The 27,038-nt window shown below is 42.5% G+C and overlaps 1 protein-coding gene and 1 pseudogene across 1 annotated transcript in view; one reads left to right on the plus strand and one right to left on the minus strand.

Moving 5' to 3' along the window:
- Positions 1–12,518, minus strand: part of MSRA (methionine sulfoxide reductase A) — a 158,583-nt gene extending 146,065 nt beyond the window's left edge. Inside the window, exon 1 of the mRNA XM_033145166.1 lies at positions 12,369–12,518. Within this exon, the coding sequence (XP_033001057.1) occupies positions 12,369–12,501 (133 nt within the window). The 5' untranslated portion in view covers positions 12,502–12,518. The remainder of the gene's footprint in view (positions 1–12,368) is intronic.
- Positions 12,519–18,446: 5,928 nt separating this feature from the next.
- LOC117044418 lies at positions 18,447–19,278 on the plus strand (annotated as a pseudogene).
- Positions 19,279–27,038: the final 7,760 nt, after the last annotated feature.

Here is a 27,038-nt window from a genome sequence, read left to right on the forward strand (position 1 = left end):
CCTCCAAAACAAAAAGTGGGGGGCGGGGAGTGTTCAGACCTTGAGTACAGATGTCTGTGTTGAAACAATAGGGTTTTTTTCTTCTCAAAAGCATACAGAGCTTGTCCATCTTGCTCCCTGTAATTATAAGAGAACACAAACAAAAGCACACTAGGAACAGAACAGCAACACACAGTCACATCTCATCAGGGAGGAAACGTAATTGCACTAGGTCACTTCAAGGGGAGCCACAACTATTCTCTCCTTTTGTACAGCTATACAGAAGAACACTGGACTTCAATGTGATTTCCCCCTGCAACCTTGGGGGCTAAAACAAGAGGGGGAAAGCAGCTAAAGACAACTTATATTATTAGACGGACACTAAGGCTGACAGCAGAGAGACAGGCTAAAAGGTCTTGATTTGCAAAAAGCATTGGAGAAAAAATTGTTTCTTAACAGTGTAGTGAACGTGAAGAAATTGGGATAATCCGCTCATTTCATAAAAGGGAGAGATAGGAAATGTTCTGCTTTTTTGTTGTTGTTGTTCTAAGGCCAACCTTCGTGTTGCCCTCCCTTGATTAAAAAAAAAGACTTTTTCTCTCTCCTTTTTGCTAAAAGCAAGTGAAAGACATCAGGCACAATCACCGCGGTATTTAGAGCCTCCTCCACAAAGCAGTTAAGCTGAAAAACTTGGGTTAAGAGCAACTAAGATAACTCAGCCAAATATTTACTTGGAAGTAAACTTGTTTCATGGCCACTGGTCCCATCACCTCCTGGCAAATAGAAGGGGAAGAAATGGAGGCAGTGAGAGATTTCACTTTCTTGGGTTCCATGATCACTGCAGATGGTGACAGCAGTCACGAAATTAGAAGACGCCTGCTTCTTGGGAGAAAAGCAATGACAAACCTAGACAGCATCTTAAAAAGCAGAGACATCACCTTGCCGACAAAGGTCTGTATAGTTAAAGCTATGGTTTTCCCAGTAGTAACGTTTGGAAGTGAGAGCTGGACCATAAAGAAGGCTGATTGCCGAAGAATTGATGCTTTTGAATTATGGCGCTGGAGGAGACTCTTGAGAGTCCCATGGACTGCAAGAAGATCAAACCTATCCATTCTCAAAGAAATCGGCCCTGAGTGCTCACTGGAAGGACAGATCCTGAAGCTGAGGCTCCAATACTTTGGCCACCTCATGAGAAGAGAAGACTCCCTGGAAAAGACCCTTATTTTGGGAAAGATGGAGGGCACAAGGAGAACAGGATGACAAAGGACGAGATGGTTGGACAGTGTTCTCGAAGCTACCAACGTGAGTCTGACAAAACTGCAGGAGGCAGTGGAAGAAGGAGTGCCTGGTGTGCTAAGGGCCATGGGGTCACGAAGAGTCGGACACAACTAAACGACTAAACAACAACAAACGTGCTTCCAAAGAAGAGTGCTTAAGATTGCAGCATGGATGCTTGCGTGTTAGTATGTAGTAATACCAGTACAGTCATACCTCAGGTTACAGCCACTTCAAGTTGCGCGATTTGGGGTTGTGCACCGCGCCAAACCCAGAAGTAACAGAACGGGTTACTTCCAGGTTTCGGCGCTCACGCACGCGCAGGAACACTGAATCGTACTTTGCGCATGTGCAGAAGCGTTGAATTGCATCATGCGTGTGCGCAGACACAGCAGCGTGGGTTGCGAACGCTGCGGGTTGCGAACGCGCCTCCCGCACAGATCGCGTTCACAACCCAAGCATCCACTGTAGGTATATTTAGGACTGTAACTGGGCTGTGTGGCTATGAACCTCAACATACGTTCCCTAGAAAAACACTGACGTGAAATCAACAAGACCTAGGGCTCCTCCACACCCCCATTTACTCTGCTGCTTTTCCCTGGGGAAACCCGATCTTCAGCGCAGAATGGGAACAAAGAGCAATCAGGTTTTCAGCAGATTGCTGTTTGTTCCGATTTAACATCAAAGAGTGGGCTTTCCAGGGGAATGTGGCTGGGCAAGTGGAAAACTGCTCAGACCTGTGCTTTCTAGCACAAGCGGAACAGCATGAGCTCTTGCTATCAAGTAAATTCATTTAAGCACAAGATTTCGTACGAGTAAAGGAGTTCAGACTTTCTCCCAAAACGATACAGCTCTTATCCAAGGATTTCAATTAAAGTACTCCACAGCAAGAAAATTGACTATGTTTTAATAACTCCAAATCTTGGTTCGAGGTTTGCAATGAAGCCATAGCAAGAGCAAAGGGACAAGCAGTCTGGCAAAAATGTGTAGCTTCTTCCCAGATCTACAGTTCCTTGGGTTGTGGTCCTACTAAGGAAGGCATCCCCAAACTGCGACCCTCCAGATGTTTTGGCCTACAACTCCCATGATCCCTAGCTAACAGGACCAGTGGTCAGATATGATGGGAATTGTAGTCCAAAACATATGGAGGGCTGAAGTTTGGGTGCCTGTACTAAGGTGAAAGACTGAAATCAAGACTACTATGGTATATTACAGTAGTTGGATCATTTGAATATCTGCTGAGGATGCCTTCCTGCTCTATGACTAACAAATCCAGACCTAAGAAATATACAAACTGGGTTGGTTGTGTCTTCTCTTCCAGAATATGAATGGCATCCTCCTTTAAAAGGTGTTAACTAAAAGGGAGTGATAGGAAAAACAACAAACAGACCCCACAGCAGGAGGAAGAAGCATAAGTCAGGGATTCTGCACAAATACAAAGGGCTACAAACTGACACAGAGGATCATGGGATGTTTCTTTTGTTATTGCCAAGAGAAACTGGCAGATAGGGATGCAAGCATACACCTTGCAGAGCCTTTGAAAGCGCAGAGGGAAAGCAAAGAAAATTCTCCACCAGCTTTAAGTGCTTTCTTCAGAAGCTGACAAGACTTACAAATATTCAGCAAAATAACCAGGAAGCTTCTGAAGCCGAAGGAGAGCATGTAACAGCGACGACAAAAAGAAAAAAAGTTTTCCGCACTTCTCAGATATCACACACCGAGCACAGCAGTGCAGAAGTCAACATGTTCCAATTTCTTACAGTGTTGTAGCAAAGCTTTAGGGGGCATACATTTGCACCATACAAGTTTGCATATATAAGCTTTGATGGAAGAGGTATGCCTTCTCCTGCCAAGAGGCAAAAGGCATCAAATGCGGTGTGAAGAGTGTTCTGACAGCACCTTTGATGGGACATGGGAGGGGAGGGGAGGGGAGGGGTCAGGGGGGAATTGTCAACTACCTTTTTTCTCCTGTTTATGTTATCGAACAGTGGGAAGAATGGGAACGGTTCATGTTCTACAAAGGAAAGGAAAAAATCCCATCCCTTGATCTGGAGTCATCAAAACTCCAGCACAGCTTAGCTGAATGTTAAGTTTTCTGAGCAGAATCGGCACCAGTTCTACACAGCCCATGGAACCAAATAAATGTTGGAAGCAGCAGCATGGTAGCAGATGAATGAGTGGAAGAATGAGTGTCAGCAAGGGAGTATGATTAATCTGTAGGTGGAGTCGGGTGAGTGACAAGTGGAGAGTCAACTGAAAAAGACGGGGAGGTGGGACAGTTGAGACAATGTGCGAGAGGACTGAGCAATATTAGAGAGCAGCAACAAAAATGGAAATTAGGATAGCTATTAAAGGGGGAAATAAAGTATGCTCGGTTGGGATAGTAAATGGCTACTTGTTCAGATTGTTGTTTTCCATAAATAAATATATGTACATATTTTTAAATTTATGAATTTATTTATGTGTTCTGGTCTGGGGGCTTCCAGGTTAGTAGATCTCACCCCATGACTGTGTATTTCAAAGCCAGCGCAAGTAAATAAAAGGAGAGTCCCTGGGGAATGCTAAGGTAAGTCTCGACTCCAGGTACCAGCTGCGGAGCTGACCTACTTTCTACTTTCTGCTCTTGAATCGGCAAAAATAACCATGTTAGAGTTTGCATTGAATGAAGCGTTTGGCAATTCTTGTCTTGCAAATCTTCACACGGGACAATAATGCTTGCACCCAATGTCCATATCTGGTTCCCCGCAGCTTCTTGGTACCGCTGGGTGCCACTGTCCCCAACAGCATAGTAGTACTGATGTTAAACGCCAGGTCAGTATGTAATGAGACCATGGTTGTACATGATTTAATAGCAGAGGAGGGTACTGACCCCGGTGTGCATCACTGTGACTTAGGGGTGGGGAGAGATGGCTGGTCCAGATTTTACCCAGCTCTGCTTCACTGGATACTCAGCACAGGACCAGCACAGGCTGAAGGGTCAGCAAGGTGAGGGAGACATATTTCACCGGAGTTTGTTCTATCTAACCAGGAACCCTCTCTGCCCTGGTGCATCTGGCACCAGGTCTTTGATGGAAATTAAGGATGCTATTATTGTATCAGTCACACAGCTGTCCAACAACCTCCCTGACCCATCTGGGCAAGGTAGTCCCAAGCATAGTGCTGAAGGGATCCTGGATGATAATTCTGGGTGACTTCAACATTTATGCTGAGGCAGCATTGGAGCGGCTCCAAATTTCATGGCCTCCACAGCAACCATGGGACTGTCTCAATCTGACTCTCTCTACTGAGAGAGCTGACTGGTTGCCAATTTGCTACCAGGACAGGTCCAAGGTTAATCCACAAAGCCCTAAACAACTAGGGCTCAACGTACCTTAAGGCAGTGTTTTTCAACCACTGTTCCGCGGCACACTAATGTGCCGCGAGATGTTGCCTGGTGTGCCGTGGGAAAAATTGTGTTTATTTTATTCCTATTCAAGAGAATTACTTTATATATAGTCAATATAGGCACACAGTTAAATTTTTTAACATTTTCTAATGGTGGTGTGCCTCGTGATTTTTTTCATAAAACAAGTGTGCCCTTGCCCCAAAAAGGTTGAAAAACACTGCCTTAAGGACTGCCTGATTCCTTATGTTCCACCTTAGTTACTGAGATCCCCTGATGAAGCACTTCTGGTGGTTCCCCACCCCCCTGAGATTTAGTCAGCCTTTACTAAGGACAAAGCCTTTTGGGTAACAGCAGAGGTTCAGCAGGAACCGTCCCTCCTTTCAGATGTCTTGTGAAAATGCTTTTCTTTAAACAGGCCTTAACAGCATTATTTTTTCTTTTACCAAATCAGTATTTATTTATACTTATTTATTATGTTTTTATATGTGCTGGAAGCTGCACATAATGGCTGGGGAAACCCAGCCGGATGGGTAGGGTATAAATAATAAAATTATTATTATTATTATTATTATTATTATTATTATTATTATTATTATTATTGCTTTATTGGTGTTTTTACTGATTTTTAAATTGTATTCTTCTTCTTATATACTTGCTATATTTTTTATGAAAGTATGGATTATAAATTTGCAAATAAATAAATCTGCTTCCTTGAGCAGAGATGTCGAAATATCAGGTATGGCATGCAGTTTATTTTCCCTGGTACTATTATGTCAGCTGTGTCTGCCCAAGCTCTTCTTTATCTGGCCTTTCCTTGTTGCTGTTCATTACAAATCACTGCCTTTTTATGAGTAAATTATATAGTAATACTAATATGTACCAGAGATAATATATAGGATAACAGATAACTACAGTGTTAATAAAAAGCTGTAATTCTCTGGAGTACACTTCTAGGAGTATAAAAAAGACTACACATGTAAATCTCAATATGAATGTTAGCAGACCTTTGTGAATGATTTAGAGTTTTATACTCGCTACTTAAGCAGCACATTTTAAAGAGAACTGCCACTTTTCTAAGAAGCGGTTGAAACTGAAGCACTATCAGCAGTGTTATAGATATAGATGCAGTACATAGTTTTTCAATTGTTTTTATATAAGCAAGTAGTTTACTGTTTTTATATGTGCAATTGTTTCATATACATTTTTATTGTATGGTGAAATCTCTTTGAGATGTTTCATAGGAAGAGATTTATAAATTGAAAGAAATAATTAATTAATTAATTAATTAATTTCCTGCAAAGCGCAGCACTGGATTCATGCATCTCATCTATGATGAGGTGTCTTCACCCCCTTGTGCACAGCTGAGATGTAAAAGTCCCCTTTTGCAAGTTACAGCAAAAGCAAAGAAAGGATAAACACAGCAGGAAGCAGGTGTGCAACTCCTGTCACTGCTCTTGTTGAAACTATGAAGGAAAACAACAGACAGGAGCTGAAAACAGAAGGAACAGGATTTTTTTTTATTTTTATTTTTTTTGCATATATGGGATTCAATGCCCAACTCACTCCCAATATTCACTAACAAGACCGTTAGTAGCTGTTGGAAGTTAATGCATCTTGCAGGTTTTAACAGGAACAATCCCAGTTCAGCTCCAGAGAAGGGGCAGGTATTACTGTTCTCAGAACACAAAAATGCCAGATATTTGCACTGTTATATTCCCAATGCAGAATTTATTTCTCATTGGCTGATAGGTATTCAGCAAGTATGTGTAACATAAATCTTCTCAAAACAAAATAAAATAAAAAATTCCTTCCGGTAGCACCTTAGAGACCAACTAAGTTTGTTCTTGGTATGAGCTTTCATGTGCATGCACACTTCTTCAGATAGATATGGGTGTATCTGAAGAAGTGTGCATATCAAGAACAAACTTAGTTGGTCTCTAAGGTGCTACTGGATGGAATTTTTTGTTTTGTTTTGTTTTGACTATGGCAGACCAACACGGCTATCTACCTGTAAATAAATCTTCTCAATATGACCTAGCTATTTCTAGTCTAATTAGAACCATTTAGAACCATATCAGCTCTCCAACATCTACTTGGTTTCTTTGCTCTGGAGATCAGATTCAACTAGGTAAACTTCAGCTAGTGCACATTATCTGTTTTACTCATCTAGAACCTCAGCTTGAAAAGTTTGCTTTCTAGTACTACAAAAAATACTTGGGCCAACTATCAAAAGTGCAATTCTACACACTGTCAAATATATATCCAAATCTTTATAAATACAGAAAACGCTGGCCAGGAGCAAAGTAATATGTATCTTAAGCTTGGTGTCATCATCAGCCTGTCCAGCTGAATTAATGTGCCTCTGGTTGGAAACAACTGTTTCCTTTGGTGCTAGGAATAAGCCTCCTGGCAGAAATGCCTGTTTGCTTGTACACACACAGTATTCATGCCTGCAGCCCACTGCAAACATTACATCTTCTGCAATGACTCAGCAGTGTGTGCCGTCTAATCCCTGATGGATCATCTGAAACCGGCCACTTGCTTTCATAATGCCTGAACCAAAACGTGATTACAGTACTCTGGTCCCAAAGAACTCAAGAGGAGGAGGAGGTTGCACACACCTGATCGAGTAGCCTCTACATCAGATGTTTTGGGACTACAATTCCCATCATCCCTGACCACTAGTCCTGTTAGTTAGGGTTCATGGGAGTTGTAGTCCCAAAACATCTGGAGGGCCAAGTTTGCCTATGCCTGCTGTACATTAAAGCACAGCACCTACCTAGATGCTGGTTCATGTCATTGCCAATGGCAAACAGGGAAGGAGAACAATTACTATTGCATTTTAATATTTTGTTGGAAGCTGCCCAGAGTGGCTGGGGAAACCCAGCCAGATGGACAGGGTATAAATTCTTCTTCTTCTTCTTCTTCTTCTTCTTCTCCTTCTTCTTCAGTGGCAGCCCCTGAGAATGCTGGAACAGCAGCAGTTAGGTGCTGTTAACCAGGGCGTCCCACCTTCCCCACTACACAGGCTGCATGAATGCCATCAGTAAAATAGTGGACAGAGCTGGCTGGGAGGAGCAATCCCCTCTCAGCCCCTTGGGAACAGACAAGGAGCCAAACCACAGGCTGGGGAGGAAGGAGGGGGAATGCAGCCATCATAGTCTCTGAACAGCTGCCCCAGGGTGCCAAGGCATCGTATCCAATTGCACGGAAGAGCTATTTCATATATAGATAAGTCCAAGCAGCCAGAATGTATTTATAGAGCAGAAATGTTATGCTTCACGTATTTCCCCTCCATATTAGATGTTGATCATCTTTTCATTTTGCGCACATTATGTCAACTCCCCAAAAGATAGCTGTGCCTCTTTTGTGGGTTTTAACAGTGTGTAAGCTGGTTTTTAAAAAGAAAACACTCTGCAAAGGAGCCCCCTGGGATTCGATATTCATTAGCATGCTAAGGGAACATGTGCCAACAGGAGAGGTTTAAAACAAGCCCCCTAGGGAATAGGGAAGATTCTTAGAGACTGCCGCATACAGCTCCAAAAGACAGCATTTGATGTAAAGAAAAAGCTTTTGCTATAACCAGCTTTCCAGGGGAATCTAGGAGCCTTGCATCATTTATTCAAATACAGTTTTGTGTTCAGTGAAGTTAGTAAATAATCTGGACATCTTTGAGTACTAATGATTTTATATGTGTGAAGCCGGTGGTAAGAACAACACAGTCTGTCAACAGGAGTTAAATGCAATTAGGGCACTGTTGGGGCAGCTATTTCCTTTTTAAAACATCACAGTGAAGCACCTCCTTTGCCAACAACAGCTACCCTCAACCACCCAAGGTCAAAATTGGTAGTCCTCCACAATGTGAGCTCCGCAGGTTCCCTTTATCTGCCATTATTGTCCACTGACAAAGGACAGGTAATCTGTGTTTGTTTGGTGGAGGTCCCAATTAGGCTTGGAGATTCTTTGATTCTATGTTCCACTTACATTCTCAGCTCATTATAACAAGGACTAAGAATTCATGTTTTTAATCACTTAAAAAAAGAAAAAACAGTTTAATTCAAGGTTTTTCTCCCATCACCTCCATAGCAACTATGGGCTGATCATCGACAGCACAGTGCTCAAAAATAGTGGCGCACTGGTTCTCATGTTCAGAGTTGAGGAAACTGGATGTGGGAAATGTTTCCCTTGACCACTATCCCCACAAGCCTAATGTCGATGGGTGTGGGAGGGAAATTCTCTTTTGATGTTTCATTCCAAAAGATGGCTGAAGTCAACTAGATCTAAAACATACCTGAAATACTGCATCACTGGGCAGAAAGACCACTCTATTCATGCTTAGTTCTGAGCATTTACAAGTTACTTCATCATCAAACCACTACCATAGCTTCAGACTTCTACCTTCACCCACCCCTCGCGATCCCATTCTCAGTTCATGCTTCCAACTTTTTCCAACCCTGTACCATTGTTTGTCTGCTTGGTGTAGACCAGGCATGTCCAAAGTAATCTGGCCCTCCTTGAAAAAAGTTTGGACACCACTGGTGTAGACTGTAAGGCGTAAGCCCTCTGGGCAGGGACCGCACACACTTCTCCTGCGCTTTGTGCAGTACCCAGTAAAGGTAAAGGTAAAGGGACCCCTGACCGTTAGGTCCAGTCGCAGACAACTCTGGGGTTGCAGCGCTCATCTCGCTTTCCTGGCCGAGGGAGCCGGCTTACAGCTTCCGGGTCATGTGGCCAGCATGACTAAGCCGCTTCTGGCAAACCAGAGCAGCGCACGGAAACGTCGTTTACCTTCCCGCTGGAGCGGTACCTATTTATCTACTTGCACTTTGATGTGTTTTCGACCTGCTAGGTTGGCAGGAGCTGAGACTGAGCAACAGGAGCTCACCCCGTCGCGGGGATTCGAACCACCGACCTTCTGATGTAAGCCCTAGGCTCTGTGGTTTAGACCACAGCACCACCTGCATACCATGTACCCAGTACAATGTTGTATTGGTAACACTGGTTTATAACAGTACCATTTATGTGGTCGCGAAACAACCACTCCTGTTTGTCATTCTTGGGGAAACAAGGAATCATGGGAACCTTAAAAATTTGGTACAGATTGGGCCTCTGGCAATTGCACAACACAATCCTATGTATGCAACTGTTCTTTCAATGGTCTGTTCTCCCAAGCAAGTGTGTTTAGAATTGCAGCCCAAATTAAGCAACAGCCTAAATCATTCAACCTACAGCGTTAAAGGAGATAGCAGAAAAGTTATCAGAAAAGTTCCACATAAGACCAAAACACCTCCACCTGGAACAAGCTAATATTTTTCTAGCTGGAAGGATAGAACAATAGCTGTCACTCATCAAAGCCTAACTTTTAGGAAATGAAAGGGTGTCTTAACAAACCTATGGCCATGTTTCCTTTCATTGTAGGAAATGAAAGACACTTAAGGAACCAAGGGTCATGTTTGTGTAGAAGATTATTATATAAAACCTATTGTATAGGAGATATGGTTCATTTTATTTTTGCATAGTTTTACATGCAATACTTAAAATGCTACATTATTCTAAGCATTAGCCGCCCTAAGCCTTTGGTGAGAAAGTGGATTAAAAATCTAAAGACCACTCTGAAAGTCAGCCCAGCCTTTAGTACAGCTGTAGCTTGCTTCTTAGCAGAAACTATAAGCTTTCCTCCAACTCATTAAAACACATACGGAGTTGTGAGGTCATTAAATATCATTAAGAAAAATAGAATCATTACAAAATGTAATTTTAATTTAATTTCCCAGGTGAAATGTAGATAATAAAGGGGAGGTTAATAAATGGTGTGAAGATGCAGCCAGAAGAAAAAGGCGCTTTGTTCTATAAAATTTAATTAACTCTTTCAGGATTCAATTGAAATTCAAAACAAAATAAAAAATAAAAAAATTCCTTCCAGTAGCACCTTAGAGACCAACTAAGTTTGTTCTTGGTATGAGCTTTCGTGTGTATGCACACTTCCTCAGATACACTGAAACAGAAGTCACCAGACCCTTATATATAGTAAGAGAGTGGGGAGGGGTATGACTCAAAGTTATGGATATTTTATTTTTATTTTTTTGCCCAACTCCTTTCTCTCACCTTAACTTTTCGGGCAATAATCTGAGCTATATACTACCCCAAGTGTGAATGAATATTGTGTGTGGTACTTAGGAGGTGATAAGACAGTATTGGGTTTTGAGGACTCCCAGGAGCTGTGTTTCTCTGACAGCCGGTCAGGCCATCTGAAATGCATACATATTGCATGCCGTTCATCTACCAAAGATTATTTGCACACTTTTGACACATTGCTTCTTTTCCAGAAGTCACATGAAGAATTTCCACCTAAGTATCAGTTGCATAAAGGGAGGCAGGTGGCACTGTGGGTTAAACCACAGAGCCTAAGGCTTGCCGATCAGAAGGTCGGCGGTTCGTATCCCTGCGACGGGGTGAGCTCCCGTTGCTCTGTCCCAGCTCCTGCCAACCTAGCAGTCCGAAAGCAAGTCAAAGTGCAAGTAGATAAAAAGGTACCACTCCAGCAGGAAGGTAAACAGCGTTTCCGTGCGCTGCTCTGGTTCACCAGAAGCGCTTCATCATGTTGGCCACATGCTGGCTCCTTTCCTGTTTCAATGACCATGAACAACTGAAGAAGTGTGCATGCACACGAAAGCTCAGACCAAGAACAAACTCAGTTGGTCTCTAAGGTACTACTGGAAAGAATTTTTGATTTTGCATGAACAACTTAACACCCCTCTGCAAACTTGGGCCACCCTTCTCCAGCCTTCCCAACTCCAAAAGAACATTTAATGCAATGTGTTTTTTTAGGTAGGCCTACTTTTCATTAGAGCACGTCTTATTTTTGGAAATAAAGGGGAGGAAAGTAGATATTTTATTGTAATGACATGTTTATTTTATGTATAATGGCATTATGGCAATATATTGTTTTTAGATGTTTCTATTTTAGCTGCAAGCCACCTTGAGTTCTTCAGGGGGAAAGGCAGGGTATGTATTGCATGTATGTATAAATAAAGAAATATTTTCCCCCAACAGTCAGTTGCAACCCTTAACTTTCCAAAGCCAGAGGTGTGCAAGGAAGTATAATTGAAAAACCGCCTTATGGGAGTGAGATGGAATGCCCATTATTGGAGCAAAGCCTGGGGATAGCTCAGTCACCTGAGCACGAGACTCTCAATCTCAGGGTCGTGGGTTCGAGCCCCGCGTGGGGAAAATAGATCCCTGCATTGCAAGGGGGTTGGACTAGATGACCCCCGTGGTCCCTTCCACCTCTCCGTGAAAATCATTGCTCCAGTTGCGAAGCAGCCGTCCCTACTGCGCCCTAGAAACAACCAACCTAACGCAACCTAATGCAACGCATAAGATTGCGAAGACCCGCGCGGAGCATGCGCACTGCGGCTTGGCTTCTACCTCGTAGGGAGGCGGTCAGGAGGCGCGCATGCTCCCTCCGAACACCACCGCGGGGTCCCCGACCCACCTCCTCAGCGTGCCCGGGAAGAGCTCGCGCATGCGCCACAGTCCCGAGAATAACGTCTCCCTCACGAGCTACGCGCTCTCTCGCTCTCTCTCACACACACACACCCCCAGACCAGCGACTCGAGGCGCATGCGCGGCCTTCTCCGCTCTGACTCGAGGCATCCGGCTCCCCTCAGGAAGCCGCTTTTTAGTCTTATCTCTCTCTCTCTCTCTCTCTCTCTTCCCGCTCACTTACCCAGGAGGCGCACAAGAGTCCGGCTCCGGCCGGGCAGGACCTCTCTTTCACTGGCTGCCTTGAGGGAAGAAGAGGCGGCTTCTCCCATGGCTGCGAAAGCGAGGAAGAGTCTGCGGAGACCGACGGAACTCATCGCCCCACCCCCAACCCACCCCACCCCACCCCATAAACTGGGGCAAAGGGACGGAGAGGGAGCAGCCGTTAGGTGGCGCGCGCATGCGCCGGGACGGAACCCTTGTCTGGGGTGTGGGGTGGGAGGGCACGTGGTCAGCGGTTGGGCGCGCGCGATGGGGAGTCACGTGCCCTTGGGCGCGACGTCACCCCTGAGAGGAAAGGTGCAGTTGCGCACGCGCGAGTGGTAATGTTACTTGCTCAACTTACCTTGCATAATATTGTGTATTGGGTTTGTTTTCAGCGCCTGGGGGGGGGGCGGTCAATGGATCAAATTACGTTGCAAACCTCCCCGCGGTGCGGTGATCGGTACAGAAATGCAGTTGATGATCATAAAATTAATTATCAGTAATAATTATTGTTTAATGTTATTCGATACTAATTTATTATGTCTGCTGCATCAGAGGCTAAGGCCCGAATTAATGGATTCAAGTTGCAAGGAGGGAGAGTCCGGCCAAATGTTGCCCAAGCAAGTGTGATGGCAGGGGCATAGCCAGGGGCGGAACTGAGTTATCTGTGATATAATTGGTCAGTTAAGTATTTTTATTTATTTACCTGATTCGGGAGGCACCTCCCCCCCCCCCCGCTACGCCCATGTGTGATGGTAGGAAAAGGTAAAGGACTCCTGAACGGTTAAGTCCAGTCAAAGGCAACTATGGGGTGTGGCACTCATCTCGCCTTCAGCCCAAGGGTGCCAGCGTTTGTCCGCAGAAAACTTTCCGGGGCATGTGGCCAGCATGACTAAACCGCTTCTGGCACAACAGAACACTTTGACGGAAGCCAGAGTGCGTGGAAATGCCATTTGCCTTCCTGCCGCAGTAGTACCTATTTATCTACTTGCACTGGTGTGCTTTCGAACTGCTAGGTTGGCAGGAGCTGCAACAGCAACAGGAGCTCACTCCGTCACGGGGATTCGAACCGCCGGCCTTCCGATTGGCAAGCCCAAGAGGGTCAGTGGTTTAGACCACAGCGCCACCCGCGTAGTAGATGATGCGCTGGATGGGTGCCTGGATCTTGGGAATGGGCTGTCTGAGAACATCTGCATCAGGGGTCGACATTTTCCCCAAAGAAGGTTTCGTACCTCAGTGACATGAGAGGTCGAAATGCAAAGGCACAGCTCACCCTAGCATGGCAATGAAGTGATGGGAAGCGCTGTGCTATTTCTGCTTGTTGTGCAGCTGATAAAAAAGGCAATGGAAATCTCTCAGGAAAGATAAGACATCAGGAGGAACTTTCTGATGGTAAGAGCTCTTCAACAGTGGGATGAACTCCCATGAGAGGAGGTGGACTCCTGTTCCGTGGAGGTTGTGAAGCAGAGGTTGGGCGGCCATTGTCATGTATCATCTTGTTGAGATTCCTGCATTGCAAGGGGTTGAGCTAGATCACCATGGGGGCCCTACAATTCTATTCTATTTACTTACAGCATTTATACCCTACCCTTTTCAGCCAAAAACACCTTTCAAGTCAGCTTACAGAAAACGTGTCCATGTATTAACCATTGCTCACTTAATGTAAGTGAGCATTGGATTTCAGCCAGAAAAAATAATTTTAATATGTGTGACAATTCTGTTAAAGGATCAGGAATTAAAAGTCCCATGTGGTCATCTCTTTTTGTCCTAGGCCAGTGATGGCGAACCTTTTGGAGACCGAGTGCCCAAACTGCAACCCAAAACCCACTTATTTATCGCAAAGTGCTAACACGGCAATTTAACCTGAATACTGAGGTTTTAGTTTGGGGGGGGGGACAACTCATACATTGACATCTTTTGTCTTAAAAACACAATAACAGAGCTTTCAATGATACAAACTACTTTTTATTGAAAGGTAAAAGTTTGCATTATCCTTGTTTGGGAAATCATGAAAATGGAATTTACTCCCAGACAGCATGGCCGTTTTGAAAATTTCCCTTCAAGAAACTCCTCTTTGGGAGATTTCAAAGCAGAAGCTGAAAGGCCACCTGCCATGGATATTGTTGTTGACACAACTCCCCACAATCCTATGATTCGATGGCTAGCCCGCCAGGCTGCTCTTCTAAAGCCCGCTCATGCGGGAGGGAGCAAAATGCTGCTGGGCTTACTGGCAGTTCTGCACCGAGATGCTTTAAGACAGAAAAATGGAACATTCACGTCTCTGCTGCAGCCCGCGAGCACCAAACTGGCTACTCGCGCATGCGCAGCTCTGCTCGGTGTGCGCGCTGCCCCTACAAACTCTGTGCTAGGGCGACGGCACACATGCCCACAGAGAGGGCTCTGAGTGCCCCCTCTGGCACGCATGCCATAGGTTTGCCACCACTGCCCTAGCCACTCTGGGCAGCTTCCAACATATCTGAAAAACATAATAAAACATGAAACTTTTTTTTTAAAAAAAACTCCCCTATACAATATTGCCTTCAGATGGCTCGGGGGTTGGATAACTCCATACCCTCCAACATTTCTCCAATGAAGATAGGGACATCCTAAGGAAAAGCAGGACATTTCGGGTTCAAATCTGAAACCAAAATGGCTTCTCTAAAAAATGGCCGTCCCTGGAAAATAGGGACACTTGGAGGGTCTGGGATGGCTGCTTTAGTTGAGATTCTTGATGACCAAAGGGGCAAACCTTCCAACTACAATTCTATAATTCTTTGCTGCTTTGCATGTTGTAATCTTTTTTTAAAAAAAACAACAACCAGTATGTGAAATGGAGCTGGATAGACAAATGAGGCAACTTTAATATACTAATATTTGGAGACAGGCCATAGTTCAGTGGTGGAGTGCCAGTATGCAGAGCTTCCTGGTTCATTCCCTGGTATCCTTTCTGAAACCCTGAACAGCCGCTGTCAGTCAGTGTAAGTAACACTGAGCTAGATGAACCAAAGGCCGTAAGCAAGTACTTTCTTGTTCCCCTGTTCCTCTGACTGGATTTGTTAGCATATAACCATGAGGAAGAAGTGCTCTCTTGGTAACTCTGTGCTGCTTCACCATGGACAGAACACATTTTTGTAGAGGCTTGTAAAATGCAATATTTTATTTGGAGGAAACTGCAGGAATCGGCACAGAGGCCATATCCACTGACCAACCAAGACATTTCCCTTTTATATTCTTTATTGAAAGATTAAAAAGGTACATAATTGCAAGTGCACAGTGTTCGATAAGACACAAAAGAAGAAGAAAAGATAGGACCCATGTAGGAAACAAGCAAAGTTATTGTGGTTAACCAGACCTTAACCTAATACAGTACAGTATTTATAAAAATGAATTACAAATATCATTAAATCTGTCCATGGCAAGTCTACATTTAGGACTATCTAAGCCATGTAGCTGCTTGATATGTAACAAGGATACCGCTTCTCTAAAACATACCGGTATGTTTGTACAATGCCCTAGGCTTTCGACAGTGACAGCAGGGGATTGAAAAAAGCAGGCCAAAGTTGCTCTGCCCACATGTGAAAACCATGAGACCTAAGCCTTGGGGTTCAAGGAAAACTGTTTATTTTAGCTATTACAGCAACAGGAGACAATAAGACAGCCTCAACATCATAATTAGCAAAGCAAACAGTTTAAAACAATCAACCAGTAGACTTGAACATACAGCATCTTCAGAATTATGATGCTGTCAATTCACAGTATTAGCACTAATATGATTTGCCATGCACACAAATATTACAACATATTATTGTCTAATAGATGCAGGGCTCAAATTATGAGGAGCAGAACAAAGTAGGGGACACTTAATAACACCCCCAAGTCCCACTCTGACTCGCTACCCCTGCTATTTTAGCCAAATCCAGGGTCTTCTGAAATCCATCGTCAAAGAAGGAACCATCCCCACCATGGCTCAGCCCAGTCCCCAGTATTTCGAGGAATGAAAAGATAAGTTAATTATAACAATGCAAAGGAAAAGTGTATATAAACAAGATTTTCAGTTCAATTTTGGACTGGCAAACACTGCTGTAATTATGAATGTTAAAGTAAAATGCATTGCTTGCACAGCCGGTAGCAATACTTTCCCCCTCAAAAGGTGCACTTTCTGATACTTTGCCATTGCTACTGAAAAAGGAGTTGCTTCATTCATAATACACTTTTTGGTAACTTCCATCAGGAAATTTCACATTTGGGCATATGAGCTTCATTAACAGCAACAAGAAAAATTATGTATTGGAGACCTCTGAATTGTATCAACTATATTTCAGCATTTGTGGAAAATTACAGAGATTAATTCTAAATCCTCTTTAGCCCAGGGCATCAGTTTTCAGCTGTCTTATGAAGATGTCACTGAAATTATGCACATTAAATGTACATTATATAGGTACTATCATGGTATAAAGCACAGCTATTGTTATTAAGCTCAGGGCCGTGGAATCGAGCCCCACGTTGGGTAAAAGATTCCTGTACTGCAGGGGGTTGGACTACATGATTCCTGGGGTCCCTTCCAACTCTAAAATTCTGTGATTTATATCCCACCTTTCTACAGAGGAGCTCATGGTTCCCCTTTCCCATTTAGCCTCACCACAACTTTGTGAATGGGTTAGGTCAAGAAACGGTAACTGGTTCAAGCTCACAGAGAGAGAGCTTCATGGCTGAGAAGGGATTTGAACCTGATACTCCCCCGTTTTTGCTTGAAACACAAACCACTAAACCACACAGTAGGCGTTACTGTCCCACCAAATATGAAACTTTATTTGAAAACGGCAGTGATGGTTATGGAGACTCAAGTTGGTATCCTATTCTTCTGTGGTCCTCCATGAAGCTCATTCTATCACTTCTACTGCAAATCCTGCATTAACGTGGGCTGGACTAGTTGACGTTTTGAGGTATCTTCCAACTCTGTAATTCTAAATTAAGTTCTCAATTTGTATGTTCTTGACTTAAGAATGCAGAAAATATATGAGCTGCTTGCTGGACCCAACTGAAAACTCTTTTTAATTTTTATTCCAAATGCCCATCCTATCCTCAAGGAACTCTGCTTGCTTTTTTAAAAAAGAGCCCAGTAAAAGCTATGAAATCTCTCCTTTCTGGGTGTAACTTCAGTGGGTAGTTTTAGCAGAACAGCTCTAAGATCATTTCCCCTGCAGCAGCTATAAACCGTTTATAGTCTTCAAAAAGCTACACTAAGAACCTGCTGTTGGAATTCTCCCTCATTAATTGAGCTAAACAAGCCCCTGAAAAGCCTTTGGTAAAAGACACTCTATTGCATTAATTAATCATTTAATTTTCTTCTGAAAAAATATTTCTTCCATTCCCACAGGCAATCCCAGTTCTTCAAAGGCTAGGACTGCAGTTCACTGGGGCAGCTACAAAACAAGATGCAGGGTTGCACACAGGGGCAGCTGAAGCCTATTTATTTAGGATCGTATATTATAGCAAAATCTCTTTGGCCTATACATATAAAAAACAAAATGCACCCCAATTTGGGTCCACGTTGAAGAATACAGCTTTAAAAAAAATGGAGAAACAAATGCTTTATTTACTTTAGATTTCCATTCTATTGCAATGGCTTGGTGTAAATTATGAACAGAACTGCCCGATGATTAAAGAAATCTGAACTGATTAATCAAATGTGTTTAGTTTATCAATCAGTTAATTAAATGCTTAAGACTGCAGCTCATGCACACTTTCCTGGGATAAAACCCCACTGAATATACATGTAAATATAGAACTGAACTGTGATCTATCATTTACCTATAATATTAACCTGGTCCTTTTCAAAAGGAAGCTTTCATTTTTGAATGATATGTGCATGTGTCACAGCAAACATCACATTAGGAGAGAGAGGCATCCCCTCCTATCCTTGCACAGAAGAAGAGAATGCCTCTTCCAGCAACAGCCCAATACATTTTGCTGCCTGAAGCAGAGCTAATACAGAATGTGGCAACTCAAATGCTCACTGGGGGGTGCTACACGCCTGAGCCGAACGGAACAAGTCGCCATGTCTCAAACAATTTTCCTTGTTCAACCTACCAAATGACCAGAAGACAGGACTTATGCTGATTACGAATCTGTGAATGAATCATAGAATCTTAGATTTGGAAGAGACCACCGGGGCCATCCAGTCCAACCCCCTGCCAAGCAGGAAACACCACCAAAGCATTCCTGACAGATGGCTGTCAAGCCTCCGCTTAAAGACCTCCAAAGAAGGAGACTCCACCACACTCCTAGGCAGCAAATTCTACTGTCAAACAGCTCTTACTGTCAGGAAGTTCTTCCTAATGTTTAGGTGGAATCTTCTTGTAGTTTGAATCCATTGCCCCATGTCCACTTCTCTGGAGCAGCAGAAAACAACCTTTCTCCCTCCTCTATGTGACATCCTTTGATATATTTGAACATAGCTATCATATTCAATGCATGGAAGGAGTCTGTAAAATGTATGAAGAGCATCTGAAGAGAATGAATCCTAACAGCGCTTCAATTACATATGATATTAACCAGTTATTTGATTTCATTGATGACTTGGCTGACCTCAGCTGCCTTGTTTATCGTGCTGATACTCAGACACACCACATAAAGACTGGATAAAGGAGAAGACCTATGTCCTTCTCCGCAGACAAGCTCAGCAAGCAAGCAAATAAGACACCATGGTTAAGGGGGTTTTGAGGGAAGGGTTTTGGCAACAGGTGTGTACAGCGTTCTGTAGTGAAAGTTTTGTATTGTAGTCCTCCTGTTCATTCTTGTTAGCCTGTAACTGAGACAAAATCTGTTAGAATTCAAAGGGACTTTCTCAGTTTAAAACTCAAAAGAAGAAAGGATATGCTTTCTGCAGGTCTTTTAATTTAATTGTCTTTGCTTAAACAGTTCTTTTGTTCCTCACTCCCGGAATTGTTCAACTCTGCTTTACCATGGTATGTACCCCTCTTTGGGGTTTCCCCCAATGCTATTTCTTGGAGGCTGTCACGGTGAAGAATAAAATTAATACTCTTTAGATTTTTTTTAAAAAATGCTCACTGGGGCAGAAGAACATCATCCTATTATGTTGCTGTTGAAAGAACTGCACCAGCTGCCGATTAGCTACTGGGCTAGGTTCATGGTGATATTATTGGTGTAAAAAGGTAAAGGTACCCCTGACCCGTTAGGTCCAGTCGTGTCCAACTCTGGGGTTGCGGCGCTCATCTCGCTCTATAGGCAGAGGGAGCCGAAATTTGTCCGCAGACAGCTTCCGGGTCATGTGGCCAGCATGACTAACCCGCTTCTGGCAAACCAAAGCAGTGCACGGAAACGTCATATACCTTCCCGCTGGAGTGGCACCTATTTATCTACTTGCACTTAGACATGGTTTCAAACTGCTAGATTGGCAGGAGCAGGGACCAAGCAACAGGAGCTCACCCCGTCACGGGGATTCGAACCGCCGACCTTCTGATCGGCAAGCCCTAGGCTCAGTGGTTTAGACCACAGCGCCACCCACATCGCATTATTGGTGTACAGAGCCCTAAATAGCATGGGACCATGATACCTGAAGGATCCCCTCTCGCCCTACATACCAAACCAATCACTATGCTGTGCAGTAGAGGGAACCAGCAGATGCCATCCTATCAAGGGGCCCTTCTGCAAGGTGTCAGTATCAGGCCTTTAGTGTGGTGCCACCTACACTCTGGAACTCACTCCCATTAGGTATCCGACAAGCACTGGTTTGTTGTCTTTTCACAATACATGGTAACAGGAGAAGGCCTTCTCAGAGGCTGCTCCCAGACTTGGAACTTCCTTCCGAGAGAAGCTAGACTGGCTCTCTCCTTGTCTTTATACTGGAAGGTGAAGACTGTTTTAATCCTGCAGGCTCTAGGGAGCTTTTACGGAAAGGGCTTTTAATAGTGCTGTTCTGTTTTTACCTGCAAATTTAATAGATTTGCTTTAATATCGTTTTAATTTTATTATAGTGCAATAACTTTTTAACTATGATCATTTATGTTTTTAGCTTTCTGTGTTTTATTCCTGCTTGTTTTGATTTTTGTGAGCCACCTTCAGTCCTAGTTCTGAGAGAATAGTGGAATATAAATAAATATGATGATAATGAGAACCTTAATCTCAAGGTGATGGAAATACAAATAAATATTATTTTAAAAGTGAATTCTGTTTGTAATAATTGTTTAGATACACTATATTTTTAATATGCTAGTTGTGATAATTTTATGCCCTTTAAAATTGCCCATAGTTATATTTTATGTTTCTAAAGTAACAATATGACATTCAATCTGGAAAAAAAAGAAGTGCTAATATAGCAATTTTTTTCAATTTTTCTAAAATTTTTCATTTTTTCTGCAAAAACCGGGGGGGAAATGGGGGGGGGGGTTTCCGAGCTTCAAAATTTCCAGAAATTTTACATCTCTATGACTCACTACACCTAACTCACTCACTCAGTATTACCTGTCCGTTTCCCTTTGATATTTTCACTCTTATGTTTCTCCCCTCCTCATCTTTAAATACCTGCTCTGCTTGTAATCCTTCATTGATTCATCTTGATTGTCATTGGATATTATTTTATGCATTGTTGTTTGATGATGTTAACCATGTTGTGCTTCCTCTTGGAAGGAAAAAGAGATACGAATGAGCACTGAAACAAACAAATGTTTAAGGAGTCTGGCTAAGACAGGCATAGGCAAACTCAGCCCTCCAGATGTTTTGGGACACATTGCTGACAGTGGCATTTTCTTAAAAAATTCTAACACATGTTGTACATGCTGCAGCAAAAAGTGCAATCCCCAGGAACTACTCCTTTGCAAACCCCATCAAATCAATTGAGACAGGGGCGTAGGGGGCGGACCGCCCCATGTTCCATAATGGAGGGGGTGACAAATTATCAAGGAACAATTACTGCCCTACTAGGGCGGTTCATAGAAAACTTTTTTTTTTTTAAATGCCTGCTCCAAAGGTCTTATCTTTAGGGGTTATATAGCTATACTGTATATGAAATTTAATGCGTATCGGTTAATATCTTGACCCTCCTCCACCCAAATAGCTGTTTACTTGGCTGTTTTCCTATGTCATGGAGGCTGAAATTTCAGTTCAGTGGAGCACTTACTGTTTCCAACCCTAACCCTGTGGAAAGCCATCTAATTAGACTTTGATTTTGAGATGTTTTTAGGAGGTAAATTAATTATTGTTTGATTTTATACCAATGTTATGTATCTGATGTTAGCCACCCTGAGCCCGACTTCGGCCGGGGAGGGCGGGATATAAATAAAAGTTTTATTATTATTATTACTTGTTATTATTCCTTTGTAAGAAAATATGAAATAACGTAAAACCATTTTTGCAGGGGGGGGGGAATCAATGGGGGGTGACAAGAAATTTTCTGCACCGGGTACCACCTGACCTCCCTACGCCTCTGAATGGAGATTGAGCCAGAGCATTGTAATATTTTAATACTCCATTGTGAATCCTAACAATTTCAATGAAAGTTATGCAGGAGCTACTCTGAGTGGATTGCATTCAAATTAGCACCTCTAAAGAAATATAGCATTTCAGAATAAATTGGCAGTTTGTATTTCTGAATACTCCCCTATATTACATGATCTGAATCTATTTTAAAGAACATTTCAAAATTCAGTTATTTTTCCAGCTGGCTCACTGCACTTTTGGAGAGAATTTCATTCCAAAAGTTTGGAATTTTGGGTCCTTAACACACAAACAATGCACACTTGTGACATCTCAGTTTGGGGATTCAGAATAATTCCTTGGCAATCATTTGGCTAAAAAGTGTTGTTTTTTTAAGTTTTGAAAAAGGAAAGCAGAATACAAATGCATCTTGCATGAATACATCAAAGTATATTTAAAGGTTACTTGGTATAGCCTCCTTAAAAATTCTGCATACTTTCCCATATGTTTGTTTAGGAATTGCAAGCAAAAAATTGAATAGGTTTTCAAGACCAAAGGGCACAATCCACCAAAGTAATCCTGCTTAATTGTGTAATCCTACACATCTGCTGTGTTCCCATGAGTTCAATAGTTTATTCCTATATAACTGGGCATACAATTGCAGAATCCTAAGCACACCTAGTAGGGAGTAAATCCCATTGGATACAGTGGATCTAACTTTCATGGAATCATGCACCGGATTGGACATTCAATCCCACTCAATCCAATGGAATAATTCAATGTGTTTAAATATCTCTCTTTCAAATCAAAGCGATTTTAAAGTGCTTACCTTTGGCTGAATACTGCTCATCTTATGTTATGTTATGAAGAATTATACAAAAGATAAACATAGAAAAAGTACATTAATAATAATGGTAACTCCAACCTTATAAAATGCAATCAAATCTACATGAATATTAGCATGAATGTTAGAAAATAAAATAAGCTACATGCAGACCTTTCATTTCCAAAAAATTTGCTTTACTGTAATGACTCTGGAATCTGTACGCAAGAACTTTGTTTTTAAAAAATATATCAACTTCAATTCTATATACACTAAAAACTCCAACTATTTTTGGCTCTTTAACATTCCAGTCCTAAACTTGTTATTCATAAAGTTCTTTGAATTTCAAGGGAATTAATTTCTTCATAAGTGTGCTTGGCACCACAAACGTAACAATTTTCTATGTACATTCAGGATCTACATAAAGATTTTTAAACACAGTCATGGGCTTGTTTTGTAAAAAAGAAATATGATGAAACTTGTTATTCTAACAGCTGGTGGCACAACTGAACAATCTCATATTTCCAAAAAAAAAGTTCATCAACTATTTATGCTAAGTGAAAAAGACCCATACTAGACTGTCATAACTCTCTGAACCAGTAATAGAATCATAGAATAGAATCATAGAGTTGGAAGAGACCACAAGGGCCATCCAGTCCAACCCCCTGCCAAGCAGGAAACACCATCAAAGCATTATAGAATCATAGAGTTGGAAGAGAGGAAAGAATGAAGGAAAGAAATGGAGTAATTCAAGGCCTAGTTGACAAGATACTTGTGTATTTGTAAGTTCAAAATTGTTGTTGTTGTCGTTCAGTCGTGTCCGACTCTTTGTGACCCCATGGACCCCATGTTAGTAGCTTCAAGAACACTGTCCAACCATCTCATCCTCTGTCATCCCCTTCTCCTTGTGCCCTCCATCTTTCCCAACATCAGGGTCTTTCCCAGGGAGTCTTCTCTTCTCATGAGGTGGCCAAAGTACTGGAGCCTCAACTTCAGGATCTGTCCTTCCAGTGAGCACTCGGGGACGATTTCCTTGAGAATGGATAGGTTTGATCTTCTTGCAGTCCATGGGACTCTCAAGAGTCTCCTCCAGCACCAGAATTCAAAAGCATCAATTCTTCGGCGATCAGCCTTCTTTATGGTCCAGCTCTCACTTCCATACATTACTACTGGGAAAACCATAGCTTTAACTATACGGACCTTACGGTTCAAAATTAGGAATAAACTATTCCTCTCCTGTGTCATAAAGTTAAAGACTGTTAAGAGAAAATTACTCTGTATCTAATTGCATAACTAAAATAACACTGAATGTGATCTTCAGTCATTGTTAAACTACTTAGCCCAATAAACTCAAACTCAAGCAAATAAATTGTGGGGCTTTTTCTACCAGTTATCTCCATCAGCAGAACAGAACCTACTTAACCCAAAACTTTCCTCATCCTGAGTGATCAGCCCAAATTGCATTCCCTGCCACCATCAAACAATTTTACAGAATCCATTACAGTTTGCTCCTGAAGTACACAATTCGCTAATTTCACAAGTGTCTTTTGAAAGTTATACTGTATGCCCAAAACTGTTTCCAGGCACTAAAACAAATTGCCATCTTTCTAGCTGCATGTCTTCAAGCAAAGACAGGTGCCTTCAAGCTGAACATTGTGGGTTTTCCCTGTTGTCACCAATTGAAGGGAAACTAGGTAAAGGAGGAATCATTGAAAACAAACGCTGCTGCTTTAAGAAAACACAATACACTATTTTACAACAATATTTAAACTATATCATTTCACAGCGGATATAGGAACATATATTAGAGGGAATCCCTTTTAAAAGTTATCATTTGCATTGTATTAGAAAGGTGAAAGAAAGAAAAGCTTATACCCTCAAACCGGTTTTTTTTAAAAATAAAAACAACAACTGTCCAGCTTGATCCTAAAAGCTTAAAGTCAACGAGAACTTTTATTCTGCAAATGCATGCCATTTTTTAAAAACCTAGAATCTCCCCCCCGCCCCTGCACACTCATCCCCATCTTCCAATCTTACTATACATACAAAATTCAAATACCGTATTATCCTATATGTATAAAGACAAAACACTGTGGTAGCTTCTTTAAAAAAAGGTTGCTTTTTCCCCAAACCAGTGATGGACGAATTTTAATATACCGCCGCTTGAAAACAAAACAAAACAAAAAAGCCCAAGCGACTTTTGATAATCTTCTAAGTTTGAACACCGAAAACTTCTGAGTTTTTTTTTTTCCTGTATCCCAAGATGGTTTTCTTTCCTGAAGCTCAAGCCGAGAAAGCAGACAAAAGAAGCCGATTTGATTGAACAGTGCCAAGTCTTGCCTTTTCCCCCCTTTCTTCAGCTCGCTTGCTTGCTTGCTCGCTCGCTTGCAGCATGGCAACCTTCCCAAACAGTCTTGGCAGAGCTCCAGCCTATGCCAGGTTGTTGGAAGTCCCTGTTTCCAATAGATGCCCTTTGCAAGTCTACACACACACACACGTGTGTGTGTGTGTGTGTGTGTGTGTGTGTGTGTGTGTGTATTCTTAGCCAAAATTGTTGGTTAGAAACCAAATCCTGGCACCAGCATCGCTTCATCCTGCCAAATCGCCTTACAGCCTTCATGGTTTTGTACACTGTGCGCACAATGGGAACAAAAACATTTTACTCAGTAGTCCTGGAGAACTGGGTGCAATGCGCACCATTCAACGATAAGAAATGTGTTCTCTCTAAACGTCTGCAGGCAATGCATAAAGATACCAAGCTTCTTTCGAAGGAGGTTCTACCCATAACATTAAGAAGCATGGAATACTGCATTAATATCAGGGTGACTGATGATAATGGGAAAAGCTCCGCTATGGAAACAGACCTAAATCATGGCTGAAACTGAAATTATAATCATTTTGTTCTCAGAGGAAAATACAAGATATGTTAATTTTCCCTCCCCCCTTGTGTGTCATCTTGTCAGGTATCTTTTCAGGTGGGACCACATGCAATGGGTGATCAGACCACAACATACAACAAGGCATTGAATTGGGACCAGTTCATAAAAAGTGCTTCCCTCTCCTACAAATGCCTGGTGACACTGTGCTGGCATTGAAAAGGAACTCTTAAAGGGATCTTGCTGTCCATTTGCAAACATTTCTTCTTCTTCTTCTTTTACAATAAAAAGCAGTATCAGGCACACCTAATTATTACCCACCCCAAAGCACAGTTAAAACCGATGTTACAGTTAAAACACACTCCTACAGAAGGCAGTGGTGGCCACTAATTTGGATAGCTTTAAGAGGATTTGACAAATTCATGGAGGAGAGCGCTATCAATGCCCACTAACCATCATGGCTATGCTCTGTCTCCATAGTTGGAGGCAGTAATGCTTCTGAATACCAGTTGCTGGAAACTGCAGAAGGGGAGAGTTGCTCTTGTGCTCGAATCCTACTTGAAGAAGGTTTCCCACAGGCATCTATTTGGCCACTGTCATGTCGTGTCATGTCATGTCACTGCCCTTACAGAAGCCATGCTGGCTGCGCTTCATCGAAGCTTGTTCTTCTGTATTATTTTATCTTCAGCAATACCTCCCACCGGTTTTCCTGGAACAGACATTAAGTTAACCAGCCCGTCATTTCCTGGATCCACCCCCCGCCAGCCAATTCCAACAGTTATTTGAACATTTGTTATTGTACTGTGCACATAACACTGTACAGTTTCACAATCTAAAGGGTCCATGTTCTGGCTTCAGAAAAGTATTGATGCTTCCATGAAAGAGTGCATTAACTGCAGGAAACAGTATGCTGCAATAGGTAGAACATCAGTCTTAGACGCGGACACCTAAATGGAAAAAAGGGTTTCAAACCCCTGCTCAGCCACAATATTTACAGGCTTGCCCTAGGTTGCATTCCAGCCCCCAGACTTCATACAGCACTTCAAGTAGCTGTAAGACAGCAAGACAGCATGAGAGACAATATTTATCCCTGGGGAAGCACAAAGGACAATTCCCAAGGGGAGAAGAAACCATGGCATTAAAATGCGTATCTCTAATTCCCAACACACAAGGGTAGTTGAGAAGGACACCGTGGCTGATGGCATCACAGGCCACCAAAAAGACAAGACGCATCTTCTTCTCTCCTTCTCTCAGTACAGATAATCAGGTACTGACTTGTATGTAGCTAATTGTATGTACTGTACTTTTCCATGTATAAGACGAGGGTTAAAATTATGTTAAAAATTGGGGCTCGTTTTATACATGGATAGTGCACAGGGGGGACGTGGTATTGGTTGCTGCCACGATGCGGAGATTGCCAGCGTCTATTTGTTGTGTTATTGGTGGCTGCGGCAAGGGCTGGTGTTTATTGGCTGTCGCTGCAGCATTAGGGCAGGTGAATGGTGGCTTGTGCCGG

The sequence above is a fragment of the Lacerta agilis genome, chromosome 3, assembly GCF_009819535.1.
Source record: "Lacerta agilis isolate rLacAgi1 chromosome 3, rLacAgi1.pri, whole genome shotgun sequence".
Taxonomy (NCBI): Eukaryota; Metazoa; Chordata; class Lepidosauria; order Squamata; family Lacertidae; genus Lacerta; species Lacerta agilis.